Source organism: Homarus americanus, unplaced genomic scaffold (assembly GCF_018991925.1).
Source record: "Homarus americanus isolate GMGI-L3 unplaced genomic scaffold, GMGI_Hamer_2.0 scaffold49667, whole genome shotgun sequence".
Lineage (NCBI taxonomy): Eukaryota > Metazoa > Arthropoda > Malacostraca > Decapoda > Nephropidae > Homarus > Homarus americanus.
In genome coordinates, this window is record NW_024738608.1 from 7,082,490 (window position 1) to 7,103,595 (window position 21,106).

Consider the following 21,106-nt stretch of genomic DNA (forward strand, 5'->3'; position numbering starts at 1 on the left):
CATCTTCCGGGGCATCCTCACTAGCCCAACACTAAAAAGTAAACTAGTACTGAATCACACAAGTGTTCAGTCAGTACCAGTCATTAGCAAGAAAGGTAACATCACTCCCCTAAAACCAGATCAACAGATCTTCACGACAGCATTTAATTACAACACAATTTGCCTCTTTTGTTGATCACGTGATATGTCGAGAGTAAAAAATACAAATAAAATAAAATAAATGCCTAAATCTTTAGATCACTTAAGAAATACTGGAAAGACAACTGGTAATGACTTTTTTTACCAACAGCAGCAGCTTGGTAAGACAACCTACCTGTAGCAATAATAAAGATCAAACAATACTGTACACATACATTACCCAAACTACTAAATACAGGGGACCATCTGCTTAAAATTGTCCTCTTTATTGTCTTTTAATTATAACTGATGATGAATTAGGGACACTGTCTGTTTTGTGCTCTATTATAACATTATTGGTCGCTTTCTGTTGACACGTAACTACTGTACTTTGTGATGAAGAGTAGGGACTATATTGAGGACCCAAGTGGCTTTCCTGCCTCAGTCTGCATGGTTGGTGTTCATGTTTATATTTGAGTTTCAAGGTAAAATGCAAGATTTTGTGCTTTTTTATGCATAAACAAGATTGTATACCTCAACATCATGCCTCCAATATGTGCATCATGTGTACGTACAATGTCTAGCTCCAAGAAAACAAGACAAACAATTTGTTTCGGTAAAAATTTGGAAGTCTTAGAAACTAACACCCACTTATATTATTCTTGTGGGAATAACTGATCCACTTACCATTGTCTCACTTACAGCAGCACTTCCCAGAAACACATGTACAATACAACAATAAGCAGGGCCCCCTGTAAATCTGTTACCCAAACTTGTTTGCTCTACAGATGTTAGTACTAAAATAAGCTACAATTTATTAGTAACTATGTACATTATATACACTATGAGCACAATAAGATAATCCCCATAAACTACATCTTTCAACAGTAATATTCACTATTAATTTCTAATGTTTTATCATCAAATATTATATTTAATCATAGATGTTGAAGAGACATAATTTTGTTCTCTGCCTTTCATATCCACAACCTTTACTTTTACTCCTCTCTCCTTGTTGTGTGGGGTGGCTGATGGGATACAGAAACCCCCAAGACAGTTAATGTGTATTCATATTACTGCAACTCAACTGTCATGAACAGGTCATTTTAGGCTCATGAATAATGACTTCAACTATTTTTTCCATAAATAATGACAGGTTTTGGATTAGAAAAAGTAAACAATGAAAAAATTATTTTTAATAGAAAAATTCACATAAGTTTAGGTTTATAATATTTTGAACATTTTATTTCTATAAAAAACTAACTAAATATAGATTTGTAGTAGATTTAAGGTTAAGGCAGTAATCTATTTAACAGACATGGCCACACCAAAATAATATGACTGCACTTATAAAAGGAAAACTTTTAGGAACTTAATTTTACTACATTTCTTTATAATTTTTATAGTCAAATTACACCTAGATGCTCTGACATGTTCCACAAGCAAAAAATTAATGTTGTGAACTTAATATTTTATATCTCTGTATAACAGTCTACGTAAGTGTACATTTGCATCACCTACATCAACTTGGATTCGCTCAGCCATATTCTTCAAAAACTCAAAGAACAATACCAATCTATAACATCTACATAAGGACTTACAAAACTACTGTACAAATTAGTTACTGTGCCATACACCTGATAATATTACAGTACTCAGGGGTTAGATTCACTCAAGTCAGTAAAGGGGAAATATTCCGCATAACAAAACATGTACAGGTGCACTACAGTAACTGGTTGACTTTAAGATGAAGCCCCTAAAAATAATACAAAACCCACATCATAATACAACTGTACCTTACATAAGATACCCTATACAGTATTGTATTTACATAAGAAAAAGGACAAAATCAACAAGCAGGATCTTCTCTTTAATCTATGTTAATTCTGTACCTTCATTGGGTGTTAAGTGAATGGATCTGATTATGGTACAACTGCAATATGAGTCTTATGTTTTATTTTTGTGTTTTAGGTAAAGTAAACCAGTTTGACACATTCCGACATTTCTGATTACAAGATACATTCAACTTACAAACCTTCGTGAGTCCAACCCCCCTAAGATGTTCGACTCGGATAAAATTTATTTCAGGGTATGACAGCATGCTCGGTGCCACATCATACCATCAGTGCCAATGTTTAGTGACGTCAGTATACGATTACCGGACACCAAAACAAACAAAACAACTCTACAAGGAAAGTCATATACAAACTTAGATTTCTGCAATAACCTGACCTGAAATATAGAAAAAAACAAATTTAATAATCACAATAATATTAAACTTTCAATGCAACATTACAATAGAAAAGGTTAAGATTGTCAAGAGTCAATTATCACACATCAAAGGTAATAATTAATATAGTTCATGCTCTCTCACTGTTCTTTTGCTGCTTCTAAGAATATATAAGGTAAGTGATTTTCCAGAAACCTGAGTGCCTTAGATAGTGACCCTTCTAGAAACCTGACAGTGCCTTAGCTAGTGACCCTTCTAGAAACCTGACAGTGCCTTAGATAGTAACCCTTCTAGAAACCTGACAGTGCCTTAGATAGTGACCCTTCTAGAAACCTGAGTGCCTTAGATAGTAACCCTTCTAGAAACCTGACAGTGCCTTAGATAGTGACCCTTCTAGAAACCTGACAGTGCCTTAGATAGTGACACTTCTAGAAACCTGACAGTGCCTTAGATAGTGACCCTTCTAGAAACCTGACAGTGCCTTAGATAGTGACCCTACTAGAAACCCGACTGCGGTATATACATTTTATTATTATCACAATGGATGGGTTTCTACCACATTAATTAAACTGATGATGATAAAATATTTTTGTCCATTTATTGCAACACATCCCACTTAGTTAATTTAACTTGATTTCACTTGTTTCTTTCAAAAACCTTTTAGCCCAACAAGCTCAGGGCTGCAAGTACCCCCACTTTCCTCACAACCTGCCCAAGGCTTCTAGTACCCCTCACCTCATAAAGTACCCTTGAAAAGTGGCAAATGAAAAGCCTGCAGGACACCTACATTTCCCTCACACTCTCACAAGTTGCTGTTGACAACTGCCCTTGTCCTGTTACTCAACCTTTTTACCTCTGTCCAATACATTTCCTATCATCTCCTAAACTCTTATTATTTTGCCCCCATGTTCAAATAACTCTGGGTACAGTACTCACATGTAGGACTAATGAGGTATCATCTAGATTTAAAGTGAAAGAAGAATTGAGACTAAAAAATAAATACCCTGTATGGCGCAACCTTAAGGCATTACCTTCCAGGTCATATCTGATGTAAACTTAGCAATAGGTAACAACAACTTACCTTAGAGGGAGAAGGCTTCTGTATAATGGCGTGGAGATGTGATTTTTCCAACTGAGAAAAAAATACACAAGTACAGTCAACAATATAACATTTTCACTTAATTTGTGTGTGTGTGTGTGTGTGTGTGTGTGTGTGTGATGGGGGTCCAAAACTAATAACTAGAAAATATACGAGACAAGAAAATTTCCATTCCTTTACCAGATGGCAATAAACAGCATGTACAGTAGCTAAAACAACTATCTGTGCATACTCTGTGGGAAACAATATGAGACCGTGGACGATAAATTTAGGTATACGAGGGTTGTCACTAATCACACGTAAAATTTCGGAGCATATCGACCCCCACCTGCACAGATAGTTGTTTTAGCAACTGTACATATACTGTATTCTTCATCAACAGACAAAGCCACCATGAAACTTTTAATTGCATTCACACAAGCTGGTCCCTGTTATGATGGAGTTGTCCAGACAGATGCTGATCTCTTGAATTATTTACCCCTCACTCCCTTGGCAGGATGTTAGATTGTTTCACCATAAGTAAGAGCACCTGAGTGGCCTTAGTTGATGATGACTATATGAAGACTAGTGTGTGCAAAAGGACAACCCAATCCTACACTCCAGACAGGCAATGAACTGGTGAACATTCAGTTATGAAGTAAATTCTCTACCAATTTTTTTTCCTCATTCAATCATGCATCTCCCCTTTTATTTTTTCCCCATAAACAAACTTCATTATATTCCTTCTCTAGAACACTCATCTGCCTCCTCCAGTTCTTGGATATACTCAGTCGTCTCTGCTTCCTCTGCCTCTCTCCCACTTTTATTCTCATATTTTTTGTTCTTGCACTTTTTAGCCTTAAGCCCATCTCACTCTCAATGTAAGTTTTGTAAAGAGCAACTAGTGGTTTGATTCTATCATCTCACTGCTCTTCATCCTTCACATGCTTTATTTTCATCTCATCTACAGTTATAAAATCCATCAAGATCTGTGCATATTCTACCTTATTAAATTCTTCTACAAGTATACCTATGTAATGTGAATAATTTTTCTAACACCCAGAATACAAATTTTGGCCATAATTTCAAGAACTGTTCCATAAAGAATGAGGGAAAAGGGGGGGTACAGTACATGACAAAGGACGAGTTGACAGGTCTGGGCAAACACAAGAAATACACTCTGCCACTTTTGTAGAGTGATACGGTATACAGTATAGTCTGGATTTACGCGTTCGGTCATTTACGCGGTGCCTTGCCAGAATGAAAATGCTTAATTACGTGGTAAATTTGGTAATTTACGCGGAGAGCGGCTGGAGGTTCAGACACACCGCGCCATTTTTTATTCACGAGGTCCATTCTCAACCATACGCGGGAAGCGGCGCAGATATGGATGTGCAGTATGTCGCTGTTGCGTTATCGCTGACGTCATATGACGTATCGGACTGTGATTGGGCCACTTATCCTTACCTCCCTCCGCCGCTAGCTGTGATTGATCTAATGTTATATGACGTGGCCTGGCACGGGAGGGAAGCTACTGACCTAGCCGCGTCAGTCTCATTGTTCTCAGTCACCGCATATACTGTTCTCTCTTGTCCCCACTAATCTGTTCAAAAATGGCTTCCGCTGGACCCCCACCACCCCAGAAAAACCTTGATTTACCTAGACCAAGCCGCCCCAAGCCCAAGAAGATACGACGTGCCCTAAGTTACGAAGTAAAGTACAAGATCGTGCAAGATTTGGAGAAAGGAACGAAACAAGTTGATTTGGTGCGACAGCATGGCGTGAACGAATCTATGATCCGGAAGATCAAGAAGGATGCCGCCAAGATTAAAGAACACATGAGCATCACAAAATCTGCAGGTGCTTCAATGGTGAAGTATTGTCAGAATAAGGTGCTGCTCAAGACTGAGAATTTACTGGCGAGCTACTTAATTCGTCAGGCAAGACGTAACATGGCTGTGGACACGTGGGCAGGGCAGGACTACGCTCGTGAACTGTACTCATCAGTGGCGCGCAAGACGGGAATTGCAGAGCCCAAACCCTTCACTGCTTCCTCTGGGTGGCTGCAAGGGTTTAAGATAAGGAACAAGATTACCAACATTAACATTGTTGATGAAGGAGCCAGTGCTACCCGTGCTGCCACCATGGATTTTCCTCCATTCTTACGAGAAGTTATGGAGGAAGGACAGTACACCGACGACCAGGTGTTCAATATGGATGAATCCGGTCTGTTTTGGAAAAAATTACCTTCCAAGACCTTCATTATCAAGTCTGCCAGCAAGTGTCGGGGCCGGAAATTGCAGAAGGAGCACATCACCGTCCTGTTTACCACCAATGCCTCTGGTACCTGTAAGCTCAAGTTGTCGGTGATCCACACAGCCCGCAAGCCGCACGCCTACAAGAACATGGACATGACCAAGCTAAAAGTCCACTAGCTAACCTCACGTAAGGCGTGGATGTTCACTGGTCTGTCCCTCTCCTGGTTTGACGACTGTTTCGTTCCCGACGTGAAGAAATTCTGCGCGCAAAATAATGTGCCAGTCAACATTTTGTTGCTGCTTGACAATGCACCAGGACACTCGCCCCTACTGTTGGATCGTCACCCTAGTGTAAAAGTGCTCTTCCTTCCTCCCAACACTACGTCGTTAATCCAGCCCATGGACCAGGAGTTGATATGCAACGTTAAGGCTGCATTCTCCGCAAAGAAGTTTAAGCTCCTGAACAATTACACCAACACCAAGGATGAGTTGCGTAACCTTCTGAGTGGCACAGATAGCGAGAGTGACGACAACGAGGATCCAGAACAAGAGTTGGCGGAGCATGAAGTGCGAGTTAAACAGTTTTGGAAAATGTTTAACGTAAAGAAAGCTGTTGATTTTTTGGTGGAAGCATGGGGGCAGCTGTCTGTGGCAACGATTAGTCACGCGTGGCGGCATGTGTTGCAAGGTATCCCAGGTGGGAGGCAGAGGCAAACTGTGGCTGGTGAGGTTCAGTCTGTTGCAGTGGCAGTGGACCTTGCAAGAGAAGCTGCAAAGTGTTACAGCTGCAGGCTTCTCCGAGACCACCAACGACGACATCATGGAGGTAATCAGGGATCCTGAGGTGACTGCCGACGAGATGTTGGAAGACGATGACGTCAGTGAGGAGGCAGGTGGTGCGGCAGCAAGAGAACAGAAGTTAACTCATGGTGATGTAAAGGATGCCATAGAGTTTGCCGAGAAACTAAAGCTCACCCTTTCAAAAGACCATGTCAATCACCAGTATGAAGTCTTCAATAACCTTCTAGACCAAAGTATGGAGCAGTACATCCAGATGTATCACGACCACATCAACACTAGCCGTCAGCGTAGCATCACTGATTTCTTCGCCCGCAACCCACCACAGCCAGGCCAAGCCAGTGATAGTGACAGTGATGGTGACTTTGAGGGGTTTGTCAGGGAGGCCCTGACAACTATGGTGAATAGTGATGGTGATTCACCTGAGGGCCACTAATCTGCCCTCTGCCTCAGAACCAGCCCCCATCCTCGTATGCCGACCCATCTCTTCTACTAAGGTAAGTGTTAAACCTTGATTTTCTTTTACCTGGTACAGTATATTATTCTCTTATTGATGTATCTCTTCTATATTATGTGTGTGTGAATACCATCATAAAATTAAGATACTATTTTTACTACAACGTACGTATTGTGTCGGGAAAAAGTGGAGTTTGGGGGTCGGCCCAGTCTCTATTTCAATTAATCCCATATGTTCTGTTATTTCATTTACGCATTTTTCGTTTTAAGCGGTCCTCCACGGGTTCAATTGACCGCGTAAATGCAGACTATACTGTATATAATTTGTCATAAAAGTTTAAAGTCCTGCTATAATAGTCGAGATAAGTTTATTTCTCTAGAAACAGGGCCGCCATTTGCAATGATGTCACCAGTTTCAAGCTCATCGCTGCAGTCGTAGGTAGTAGATAGGGTGGCCTCTTCAAACCCCAAATGCCACGTTCAGGTTAGTTTTTAGGGTGTGTTTTTATGGTCTAAGTCATGGACATTTCGTAAGTGAAGAAATGTGTCGTGAAAAGCAGCTTCAAACATAGGTTGGATGGATATACGAGTGATTGGGGTTGGGTGTAAATGGGACTGCCCAGTATGGGCCAATAGGCCCGCTGCAGTTTCCTCCAATCTTAGTGCTGTTATTGTTTTGATGCTTCACTTATGAACCACTGGCATATGTCATCATTTATATTACGGTAATTAATGGGTAAAATTTTGCTTTAACTACCATAAGTATTTTGATGTTTAGATTCGAGATAGGATATATTGGGTAAATTTTAAGTTTTGGTCATCCCTGTACTTAGACATGCAGACTTGTTTTTTTTTCTGATGGTTTGCAATGTGTTATGAACGATGTAGACCTTCATTTCTACCGGAAATCACTAGTTTTGAGTTACTACCCCCCCCTTACCGATGTATGTTAAACTAACCTTATAACTCATCATACCCTAACCTAACATATGATCTGTATTTTCTTAAGCAATCGAAAAATGTTTTGCGACAGAAATTCTGTAGAGATAATGTGCCTTATTGTTTAAAGTACTTAATCCCATAGTTAGAATCTTAAGGTTACCAGATGACCAAAACCAAAATAATACCAATATTGTTTGATGTTTATACTAGGAAATTTTTTGTATGGGCAGCTAATATCTATTGAATTAGTTTAAATGCTTAGTAATATTTATATATTCAAAATAGTAGTACGGTGTTGCACAGTGAAGCACAATTACTTATCGAATAGAGCTGATCAGCCAAGAAGGTTGGACAACTACAGCTGGCTGACTCCCGCCGGGAAGCTCGCCCTAATCAACCACAGAGCTTTTCGCAGTCACGTGACTTTTTATTAACTTTAACCCTTATTTTTTTACACTTTCTCGCCCAATTTATTTAAAAATATCATTAATATAGTGAATTTAAGAGTTTTCTTTACCCATTGACCTGCCATCTTACAAAAAAATTCCAAAAGTCAACTCGTCCATTATGGAGGTAAGAGGAGAGAGCCAGCACAACACACATGATACCCCTTCTTGTTCCTGTCTACACTTGTCTTACACCAATTCCACTTATCATATCCCTCCTTCATTAAGAGTTCTGTATCCCTTAATTCAATACACACAATGATGCAATAAGAGTAAAAAATTATATACTGTAGATGGCTAGGAAGACACAGGCAGTCCTCACTATATGAGCGGGATGAGTTCTGTGGATATGGTGCATAATGCAAAAATTTGTAGTGAAAATGGTTTTCCCAAGGATATGGATATAAATGAAGGCTGTGGTTCTGGGGCTGATTTTCAGACACCTTATGCAAACAAAGCGAACACACTAAATACAACATTAAGCATTTTGTTCAAATAACAAAACACAGGTGTAACATTTACCAAAACAGAATTAACTTGATACAAAGGGTGGGTCCCTAACCTGATGCCCTGGGTTGATAAAATAAGAGTGAACCCCATCTGGTGAAGTGGCAGAGGTTGTAGTAGTGACTCTAAAATAGCTTCAGTGTGACTTTTGAAATTTGCTTGACAGGTAAAACTACATATCAGCAAAATGTGTTCACTAATTTTTAAATTTTGTAAGTGCTTAAATATGTAAAGCAGAAGTGTGTTTAGTGAGGATTGCCTGTATTTACATAATGAGATACTACTGTAGTATGGACATGCAGAGGGTACACTGAATGACAGCCCAAAGATGGTTTGAAACAGTAAATGAGTTACTGTGTTAAGGTTGATAAATATGCCAGTGGAGTATGACAAGAGAAGCCTGTGGTACCACAACTCTGGACAAAAATTAAATTAAATACTGATTATAAATATCATCTGAGATCTTGTTGTGGTATAACTATAAATTTTTATTACATTCCATCAATACATCTTTGACTTATCATGGTCACAATTCCCAGAAAGATGGAAAACATGCAACCCTAAGTCCTTCTCCCAGGTCAGCAAAGAAAGTTAGGTATGAAATGAGTCCTGGTTCACTCTTAATGTTTCTCATGAGATCAACTGACAACTCTGAACCATTCATCTTGACCTTTTTTCTTTATACCTCTTTCATATTTGTGAGAGATGGATTCAGGGGTACAGAATTCTCAAAGAAAATAAGGATATAAGAGGTTGAGTAGTGCAAGACAAGAGTAGAAACCAAAAGATCAAGATGACACCCACAACAAAAACTCACATTTGCTTTTACGTTTAGATGCAGTGAGGGCCTTCTTGATTGTCGTCCAGTCGTCAACGATATCTGGCTCCCTTAACATATATACAATATACGGACCGGCGACGGTGGTAGGTTTTTTCCTCTTACGATCTGTGGAACTGTTTGAGCCCTGGAGAGAGAAAGTGAAAATAAGCATCCACTCTCATAGTGTACCTCATCACCGAAATAATTCCCTATTAGAATGATGGCAACAGGTAAGGAATCTGTACCTTTAAAACTAAACATCCCACCACACAAACACCAAATCCCTACACAAATAATTATACTCTGCAATTATATGGACTCTACCATGAACACTTGTTAAAGAGCTTAGCTGATAAGAGGTCATGAGGAAAATTAATTGGTTATCTTCTGTCTATTAATTGTAATAAAAAATGGGAGAAAAATTACTATGTATTTTACAGCATTCTTGTCAATACTTTTTAACATTATTAGAAAATTTATTTCAATGTTGCCCATCATCATAAGCACTGTAAATAAGATATATTCCTTAATTAAATTACAATATTACTAGAAAAACTTATTAGCATTACACAATAAAAGCAACACTAACACCATTTATTGGCTCAAGGTCAACAAGTTCATCATCATCATTCTCTTATGGCCAATATTCCACATTAGTTTGGGTGAGCCCTGATTACCAGATGGTATGGAGCCACTTTTTACAGAAGGGGAACTGTGACTTACAAGTGGAATGAAATTTTATGAGATAACTTTAATACTGCCTTGACAGTCTCTTGTGTTCAAATACCATCAAACAGCATACAATGATCTGATAATATGATGAGAAGTTTTATGAAGCAAAGTTACAGGAGGAAACACCGCAGCAGATCAAGAGTCGACTTAACCACAAAACATTCCCCCAAAGAGCACAAACTGAAGAACACAAGCCGAGACAGAACCAAGATCGCCCTGTACTGTATTTACCTGTCTGTGTCTTCGTCTCTTTCTGTGTAGATTTTGTTCCGCCCACACCTGACTGGTCACGTCCACGTTGTTACGGTCTTCCTCGAGGCGGCGTATTTTATCCTCCAGTTCACTTTCAATTGTATCCCACAGCATCACTTTCTCATTCTGTTAATACAAATTATCCTATGTTAATCAAAATCACTGAATAAAAATGGATGTAGAACAGAAAATAAAGTGACTGAAGAGCAGAGCATGCAGTTCGGTACGGTACAATTGATTTATCGTAATTCGTACCAAAGGAAAAATACCGTACCGCAATTTCGTACCATACGCCAAATATAACTTCGTACCGTACTAGTACGATAAAATATCGTACCGTAATTTTGTACCCCATTCCGTACCCCCCAAACAAAATGTAGCCCAATTTAAGGTGTAACAAAACAAGAATCATTATATTATCAACTTTAGTATTTTATTCTTAACATAATAATATTTTATATTCTAACATATTAACACTAAATTACACATTTTACTTAATTTTCTGTCCCTAAACCACAAAAACTAAATATTATGTGTTACAATGCAATATCATTATAGCATCAATAATGTCTGCCTAGAGTCCCAGGCGACGTTTTTGCAATATATGTCGCAAGCCGGAAAAGGTTTGTTCGACACTAGTGTGTGTGTGTCAGCTGGCAGGAGCATCCCCCCTGGGGCAATGTAATTTTGTGAGTCTCACCGAGTGTGGGTGGATCTGACCTGACCTGACCTCACAGTTTCACCTGGCCTGACCTGAAAGCTGGAGCACACCTGCACCTCCCCAAGCTATTGTCCTGGCCATGTGGCCAGCCAACATTTCAAGGGAGTGGCTTGGTTCAAAATGGTACTATAAAGGTACGAAAAATTAATCGTACTTTCATACTGTACCAAACTTTGAAAAAAATATAGAACCGTAATATCGACCCGAACTTTTATCACCCCCATAACCGTACCATACTGCATGCTCTGCCGAAGAGAGAGAAAAGCAATATGGGAGTCACTGGGAACAAGAAATTACTGACCACTTAGCATCACTAACCTCAAAGTTTTGCTTGGAGGCGAGAACTTCCGCTTCGTGTTTATTGGTGATATTCTGGAGTCGCAGCTGTCGGAGAATACACGCCACCTCCAACCTAACGCGCATGGCCTCCTGAAGCTCCTCCAGTGGCATGAGGTACTCCGTGGCTTCCCCCACACGCACCTCATCTAACTTGGCTTCAACCTGAGTTACTCTCTCCCGGTACAGTCTGCAGACACACAAAAAACTGTGAAGAAAATTAAAGCAATAAAAGAAAAAACAGTGTCAGCCTGGCACCACACTGTCAAGATAAAGTGAAGTATTTTTCTTTTAGGGTATCTTGACAAGTTCTCCAATGACTGATCAAGCTCATTAGTATATTTACAGCAATCATCCTCCAACAGTATACAGTATGTACAGCAATCATCCTCCAACAGTGTACAGTATGTAGAGTAATCATCCATCACCAGTACACAAACAATCATCCATCACCAGTACACAAACACCCACACCAGTACAATGAGAACAAACACCCTGCCACCTTAAATACAGTCATCAACATGTTCAGGAGGCGAGGCAGTAACTGTCGTCTTCCCACACAAAAAATATCACAAGGAGCAACTGATATTCCTGTCCTTTATGATACCAAATACCAGACATTCAATTGAATATACAGGAAGGTTCTAAGTACTCTTCTGGGGTTACAACTTACAGTAACATCTTAAGGTATGACAAAAGAAGAGAAGAGAAGTTTGGTGAATGTCCGAGAGAAATGATTGCACAGCTGAGGTTTATTGGGGAAAGGCGAGAGGGGTAATGTGGTAGGGATGTGGGGTGGGGGCAGGGTGGCTGTGGTGATGTGGGGTGGGGCAGAGTGGCTGTGGTGATGTGGGTGGGGCAGGGCTGTGGTGATGTGGGGTGGGGCAGGGTGGGTGGTGATGTGGGTGGGCAGGATGGCTGTGGTGATGTGGGGTGGGGGCAGGGTGGCTGTGGTGATGGGATGGCTGGGCAGGGTGGCAGGTGATGTGGGGTCGGGCAGGGTGGCTGTGGTGATGTGGAGTCGGGCAGGGTATGTAATATGGTAAGGATGTGGAGCAGAAAGGGTGAGTGGGATATAAAACTGTACATTGAAATACTATTAGATAAACAATGAGATATGCATGAAGAACAATACAAGCAGCTGGAATTAAATTTATGCATGTACTGGTATAGTATTACTGATACACATTTAGGCAAAATCAATTTTAATTTTATAAAAACCATAACACTATATTGACTGTACAGCACCAGAAGGGTTGTACTGTAGTGAGCTAAAGAGCCAGAGGAGTATTAATTTAGCATGAAAAAGACAGCAGCAAGAAAGAAAATTAGTCAGAGAGCCTATGGTTAGGTTAGGTTAGGTTACAAGCACAACTAAATCACCAAACATACAGACATCCTCGTCCCTTATACTGTACCTTGGAACTCCTTCTCCCTGTAGTTACATACAGGTACCTGACCTTCTAATATTGTTATGATCAGCAGTGTTTCTAATATAGGTTATGTCTTCCTATCTTTTTATTCATTTTTCTTCTGGAAGGTTAAAAGTCAGGGTTTGCTTCAGTATGGTGTCAGCCAAACCATTTCATGTACTTCTCCTCTCACTAGGAAATGAAAAAATAATGTAGTGTTTTGTGCCTAAAGTTGACCATCCTTTCCACTACAACAAAATCCAAGATGCCATAACACTAGAAGGGGGGAAAAAAAAATCCTTGAAATCATCGCAGATTTCTAGTGCCAGGCCTTTATAAAATTCATTTTTATTTATCTGAGGTAGAGTATCGCACTCACACTGTCAGACAAGCACAGACAGGCACAAAGACCCACACATGACCACCACCACCACCAACGTTTACATCTCAACACAAGAGCAGGTTGGAATAACAGACAGATGATGGTGGACAAAATAAAATAAAAAAAACAAAAGAAGTAACAAAAATAACAACAATAATATATAAATATGAGTAATGAAGACAAGATACTGTATAAAATTTACACATGAATGACTATAAAAAGACTTGGGATCCCAGTAGTTACAGTAAGTCAATATTTATTTTCTACCCAATTGGTCTATACAGTATTACACCTAGGTCAACTTACTGCTCTCGGAGTAAAGAAAACTGCCGCTCTAAGTCTGAGAGATCAGTGAGATATTCCCCTCGTCTCCTGTCACACTCCTCCTCATCCAACTCTGAAAACATAAATATGAATGAATAAATGAGCCCTAACCACCTGAATACAGTACATGGATGGCATCACATCACAGTTTGACAGCCGCCATTTGAGTTTCTCAGAAAAACTTCGGTGGCTATTTTTTATTTCATATTGCAGCGCATATATTATGTGTAACAGTATGTCTCAAAAAGTTATAGCTACGGCACTGTGCAGAATAATGAAAACAATTAAATCTATTAAAAGTAGCAACAGCCATCCACTTAAACAGGTAAATTAAAATTCCTGCTGTTGTCATGTCAAGGGAAAATCTTTCTATACAAGTCTCTAAAATGTCTAGTTTCGGTGCACAGGAAAACAAGGCTAAAGTATTACCTGCACTGTACTGAACTGTACTATGAAAATAGCATCTCGGTCTATATTCACCATATGGTGGAAATAGTCATTCCAAAAACATTTCCTGTATGAAAGGAACCATTGACACTTCACAGCCATAGAGTGTGTGCCATGGTGGCATCAGATGTAGTGGCCATAGATTTGTTATTTTTTTTAATTACATTACTGGGGGTAAGTGAAAATATTCCTTTTCCATTTCTTGGCCTTAACACAAGAAGGAAACTTTTATCTTCTATTGTAAAATGCCCTAAATTCTGTAGTTCAGGAATGCAAAATATCCAAGAATTACTATTAACAAATACAAAGCAGTTTTTTGTCTGTCCACAAACCTCTACTTGCTTCAGTTAATATTCCAAACACAGCTTACAAGCCTACAACACCTACCAATAATTGCATAATACAGTTTACATTAGGTTAGGTTGTTTTAATTGTGTTTTTAATTCCACATTTCTCTCTATTTCGAAGCATTGACAGGGTAGGAATGGTTATAACTCAATAACTATGCATTTTGTATTTCCCCCAACTTTCGTTATCACTACTGTATTCAGCATGAAAACTGCATTAAAATATGTTGTTTGTCATGCCTACACCATTTGCTGGTGTTTGTGGAATACATTAATAACCTTACTTCAGTTATCTGTCCGGCAGTTGGGGAGCCACGAATTACCCAAAAGTACCCAAAAGTATAGCAAATAAGGGTAAAATCTTAACAAATATCTGTTATACATACACAAAACATGTTTAATAATATTTTTAGTGTAATTTTGTAAAAATAATTTGTAAGATGAAATTATAAACAGGGAAAAACTTTCAGTATTGGCGAACGCTAAATTCCAAAGAGTTGGTGAACAAGGGAGATAACTCAGATCCATTGTGATGCACTTCGCTAACCTAACCTAACCTAACCTAATTTTACCCTGATTTAATATACTTTTGGGTACTTTTGGGTAATGCGTTGGACCACGGCAGTTGTGCTTGGTTGTTGATGACATTGATAACCTATATCATATACTTAACTCAGTCACTGGCAAACTTAGGATAGACTGGGATTAGTTACACGTTTGCAAGTGACCAAATTATTCAGTAATATAAAATCAGCAGAAGTAAAGATCCATGACCAGACAAATAACTACAGTACTAACTAAAAATAGGTTACTGAGGATAAATAAGCTTTTATCACACCACTAACAAGATTTTAACCCCACCTGAAGAATCGTCAGACTCAGAGCCATCAGAAGATATCGACTCGTCCAGAGAACTCCGGTCACTGTCCGAGTCTTGGTCTCCCTCATCATTCTCACTCTCGTGGTCGTCCCTGTCGTTATCACGGACTCTCTTCACCCCTGGCATATTATCGTCTTAAACACTCAACAAAGTTACATACAATAAACAAATGTCTCAAGGATCCTGTGTTAGGTTTTTGAATTCCTTCCAGTTTCCGAGGCCATCAACTCCCTGCAACAAGGTGGTGATTCTGCCGGATATTCCATGAGAACCACACAATTATTGGCATACGTCCTACACAGGGTATTAAAAAACACTATATATTCTGCTTCCAGGTAAGAATGGACTCAGAGTGAGGCCTTAACACCGATAGATGGGAGACACACACTCTCTCTCAGGCGCCACACTGTAAACAACCCTTCAGAGGCGATGGTTCCTTCTCACACTCCTCCGGGGCCATTAAACATATATTATGTGATTTAAAGTCTCTTATTTACATTTTTATCTGTATATAAATTAAAATATATATATATTTAAATCAAGTGTAAACTAGAGTTCATATTTGAATTTATTTTATTTATATCTTTTTACTTTTTACCTTTTCTGTGTATTTCCATAACGAAAACATAAAACTTAGATAATATGGAATTTAATATGACATACACAAGTAGTAAATTTGTTTAAATTGTGTTGGGTTTAGTTCTTTTTTTTAAGGCCAGTGTAGTGGCTACTCTCCCCTACAACTTCCAACTGAGCTCCGGCCGCACTCCGACCAGCCAATCAGGGAGGCCACTTCTCACATCGCTCCTGAACCAAGAAGACCTCTCAACAAGACCTCCTGCTGGACCCGGAACTGTGAAGACCGCCCTCTCCCTTGTGCCATTGTTGGCCATCTTCCCGGACCGGACCACCCACGACTGTCATCGCCCACAACAACTCACGAGCGTTCTCGGTTTATCGAGCATTAGCTTGCCCTCCCCACTGGTGGTGTGAGTGACCACACTCCAGCTGGAGAGCAGTTATAGCGCGATATTCCCGGCGTGGTTTGAGCCCTTTTCCTTCTACTACTATTTTTCCTTTTTCGCTCTGGCCTAGGGACCTGCACCCTCAAAAGTGTATTCGTCCTGCGGTCCCCCCTGTAACTGTTCACCTCCCTCCCAGGAGATTGTGAACACGAAAGGGGTTCGGAGCAAAACCCTCCCCAGCCGAGTCTTTCCAGGAAAACCGTGATCGTGCGGGTCCACCTGGAAAGAGGGTAGCAATCCTTATCCTTCCCAAATAGGCACACTTAGCTCACGTCTATAAGTGAGCAGTCACATACACTAGGAAGTAGGCTTCCCCAATCGGGGCTCCGGGGGAGAAGCTCAGGAACCACTCTACGACCACCAGCCAGTGGGGAGTGCTGTAATTCCTCTGCTATTTACTCAACCGGAATAGGTAGGATCTAAAAAAAAAAAACCCGGTTATGGAGCGCGTACGCCCTCCTAACCGCGATCCCCGCCTGAACCGCCAACCTGACGACCCGAACTACGACAGGCTCCGCACAGAGAAAGCGGACCAGTTACGCGCCTTAAATGAAGCCCTGAAAAGTAGGAACAATACCACCACCTCCAACAACTCCACCACCACTGCTACCGCCACTGAGGACAACTGGACGAAGGTAGAAAACAAGAAACGCCGACGTGCCTTTTCGGGAAACGATTGCCGTCAAGCAGCCCCCAAGGCACCCATCACCACCACCAGCTCACCTCCAACGACACTGCCAAAATTCCGGATCACGAAAACGGACGCAAAAACAACATATGCCGCCGTCACAGAGATGGAAAAGCTAAATCCACTGGCCAAGTTCTCAGTGCGGCCCAACCTAAAGGGGGAGATGATCATTCACCCCAAAGACAAGAACTCCGCCACCGCCCTCGACACTTACCTGCAAAACACCACCACCGTTACTTCAACCAAGCTAGACCCCGCCCAGAAACTGATGAAGTCGGTAGTCCTCCGGTACCCAAAGGAACTACCTCTCGAACCCCTGGAGAACCACCCGAAGATCTTAAAAGCCGAGAGATGCTCTCCCCTGTCCGACAAGACGGCCACCACGAAACAAGTGCTCATAACGCACTACGGCTCACCCCCCAGCACCATAGACCTCAAAACCTGGGGGATCTACGAAGTGAGGCCCTTCGTCCCAGAGCCCCTGCGGTGCTTCAGATGCCAGAAATACGGGCACCATCAGACAAGGTGCACGTACAAGGAAATCTGCGCAGTCTGCGCACAGAAGCACGGCACACACTCCTGCCTCACCAAGCTGAAAAATGGAGAAAAAATTGCCCCCAAGTGTGCCAACTGCGGGGGCAAACACCACGCCTGGAATCCTGGATGCTCCGAGAGAACAAAGAGGGTCCAGGCAAACCGACCAGCAGCAAGACCGGCCCCCACCGCCTACACACCAGCCCCACCAAGTACCTTCGTGTGGGGAACCCAAAGGCCAAAACAACAAAGACAACCTCCTCAGCCAGTCAACACCCAAAGTGCAGCCCAGTTTCCTGGCCTCACTACAGCCACACCTCAGCCACCCAAGCAGCAGACAACGACAACCACGAGAAAGACAAAAGAAGCACACACCAAGGCACCAGAAGGAATGATACACGTATCAGACCTAGCCAAGGTACTGACAACCTTCGCGGAGGGCCTAGCCGGACTACTGGGCCACAAGATCCAACCCACACAGCTCCAAATACTCATGGGGAGCGTCCTCGGGCAAGTCGCCACAGCTCCAGCCACCTCAGTGGAGGAAGCCACGCCGGTCCTCACACGAGTGACAGCCGAGGTACACTCTACACCGAAGAAGGCCACCAGAGAACCCAAGATACCGACAGCTCCCAGAAAGAAACTGGACGTTTCAACTCCCCTGAACCGAACCACGGCCCAGAAGGCAAAAACCACAGAACACGAAGATATGAACCTGATCCAGTTGGAATCGAACTTGGACATCTCCATCGAGGACCACCAGAAGTCCCCGATGAAACAGTGGTGGAAAACATCAGCACCCTGAACATCCTAACATGGAATGCTCAGGGCATCAAAAACAAGAAACACCTCCTACAAGAAGCAGCAGCCAAGGACAAGCTTGACATCATACTGCTACAAGAAACACTTCTACAAGAACACCACTGTTTCAAATTCAGCGGTTACAAAACATACAGGAGGCATTTCACGCAGGCGTCAACAAGAGGATGTATGATCTTGGTCAAGTCAAGCATACCCTCCGCCGATGTCACGCAGCAATTTCCATGTGGGGAAAACATCGAGACACAGGCCGTCAAAGTAACCCTCCAAGAACGGGAATTAACTGTTCACAACATCTACAAGAACCCAAGGGGCTCACTGGAGGTTACTCAATTATTTGCTTCGGCCGCTGACCACGCCACACTCATAGGAGGGGATTTCAACGCACATCATCCCTTCCTAAGCTCGGCAAGCCCCACAAATGAAGACGGCCTACACCTATACACCACCTTTCAAGATACACCCGAGATCTGCCTCCTGAACACCGGAGAGCCCACCCACACTAGGGGAGGAAGGCTAGATCTAACCTTCGTCTCCAGTGCACTACAGCCTTCGGCCTCCTGGCAGATACACCCCACGCTGACCAGTGACCACTTCGCCACCCTAACAACGCTGAAGGTGAACAAACTCCCCACTCCACCCCCCCCGAGATGGAGATACAACACTCAAAAGGCAGACTGGGGACTCTTCAAGAAACACCTGGCTAAGTGGCGCGAAAAATCACAGCCGGCCGGCGCAGCACCCGCGGATGAGACAACCCTCCACCACCAATTGGTCGAGGCGTTTCACCTAGCGGCAGAAGAGGCTATCCCAAAAACAAAACCCACATCAAGACAGTACAATGATTACTGGTACTACTGTCCCAGGGTGAAAGAACTCAACCACAGAGTGAACATGGCCCGAAGAAACTACAGGAGACATCCCACGGCAACAAACAGACATCTCCTGCAAGTCATAGTTAAGGATACCAGGGAAGAGAAGGAAGAAATTAAAAACGTAAGCTGGCTCAAGTGGTGCTCCGAACTGAACGAGCACACCTCCCTTGGCAAGATGTGGGCCCAGATCCGAAGGGCATCTGGGAAGGCAACACCACCACCACCAACTCATCCCAACCCAGAAGAGGAAGCCGAGAGACTTGCAAAACTGTTCTCTGACCGAGCAGCAACGAAAAACCTCCCGAGACAGGCGGAGGAGACACAACGGCGTCTGCGACAGGTCAGACTCCAGATGATCGAAGAGGCCTGCAACAGTGAAGATGACACTGACAGACCATTCAACCAGCAAGAACTCCAGAAGTCGCTAAAACGAAGCAAGGACACAGCTCCAGGGGCCGACAGGATAACCTACTCCATGCTTTCTCATGCCGGTACAGCCGGACACGAGGCTCTGCTGCAAGCCATCAATGCTTCGTGGACAGCACAAAGACTCCCACCGGAATGGAAGAAGGCAGATATACAGCCCATTCCGAAGCCCAGAGAACCAGACAAACCGAGGCCCATCTCCCTTCTCAGCTGCATAGCGAAGACGGGAGAAAGAATGGCTCTCAACCGACTCAAGTGGAAAGTAGGCAGCCCACACCCTCACATCTTTGCTTACACCGAGAACACCGGCACAGGCAACAACATCGCCGAGATACTCAGCACAGTGGACAACAAACCAGCTCTGGTGGTCTTCCTCGACCTGGAGAAAGCCTTCGAACTAGCAAATCCATTGGCCATTACAACTACGCTCGCTAAAAAAGGCGTCAAAGGAAGGTTGCTGGGGTGGATCCAGAACTACCTCACACAGAGAGAAGCACGAGTACGCTTTCAGGGAGCAACCTCAAGCTACAGGGTCCATGAAAACGGAACCCCACAAGGAGGCATCCTCAGTCCAATGCTGTTCAATGTCCTGATGGAAAATCTAGTCAAACTTCCTTTCAGACAAACAGCCAAGCTCCTATGCTATGCAGACGACTTACAGCTTATAGTAAGAGGATCGAACAGACTAGCCAACACGCAACACGCACTCCAACTTATAGAAGAGGAGTGCAACAGACTTGGACTCAAGATAAATCCAGCCAAGTCGAAAGCGATGGCCATCTGCACAGACACACCAGAAAAGATGCTCTCCATACAAAACACGCTGGTAGTCTGGACCAACGCCCACCAGTGTCTTGGAATCTGGTTTGACCAGAAACTCACCTTCAAGCCGCAACTCGAGTATCTCAGGCACAGGACGAAGAGCAGACACAATATAATGAGGTCGCTCACCAGCAAATCCGCAGGAGCAAACCTTCATGTGCTCAAAGCCTACTACACAGCCGCCATCAGATCGCTGGTAGATTACAGTGCTCCAGCACTCATTGGACTGAGAGAAGACCAAATAGCTAAGCTAGAAGTCATCCAAAACAATGCTCTCAGGACCATGCTCGGAGCACCCATGTGGACCAGAATTTGCAATCTGCAAATGGAAACCGAACTACCACCCCTGGCAGTACGAGTCAAGCAGGTGACAGCCGGTCTCCTCGCCAAAATCTGTAGAGCAGACAAGCCCACAGTTGCCAAGATTCGAAT

The 21,106-nt window shown here is 42.4% G+C and overlaps 1 protein-coding gene across 3 annotated transcripts; it reads right to left on the reverse strand.

Annotated features, from left to right (window-relative positions):
* Positions 1 to 1,298: 1,298 nt before the first annotated feature.
* LOC121874214 (breast cancer metastasis-suppressor 1-like protein) lies at positions 1,299 to 15,910 on the reverse strand. Of its 3 annotated transcripts, none has more exons than XM_042378241.1 (7): positions 15,467 to 15,910; positions 13,794 to 13,884; positions 11,676 to 11,901; positions 10,616 to 10,762; positions 9,662 to 9,797; positions 3,429 to 3,479; positions 1,299 to 2,349 (listed from the first exon to the last, which is right to left on the reverse strand). In XM_042378241.1, the coding sequence occupies exons 1-6, from the start codon at positions 15,609 to 15,611 to the stop codon at positions 3,430 to 3,432; spliced, it is 795 nt and encodes a 264-aa protein (XP_042234175.1). In that variant the 5' UTR covers positions 15,612 to 15,910; the 3' UTR covers positions 1,299 to 2,349; position 3,429. The 3 variants fall into 3 exon arrangements, with proteins under 3 accessions (XP_042234175.1, XP_042234174.1, XP_042234176.1); XM_042378240.1 differs by having other exon boundaries at positions 9,650 to 9,797; positions 15,467 to 15,909; XM_042378242.1 differs by having other exon boundaries at positions 9,650 to 9,797; positions 11,676 to 11,883; positions 15,467 to 15,908.
* Positions 15,911 to 21,106: the final 5,196 nt, after the last annotated feature.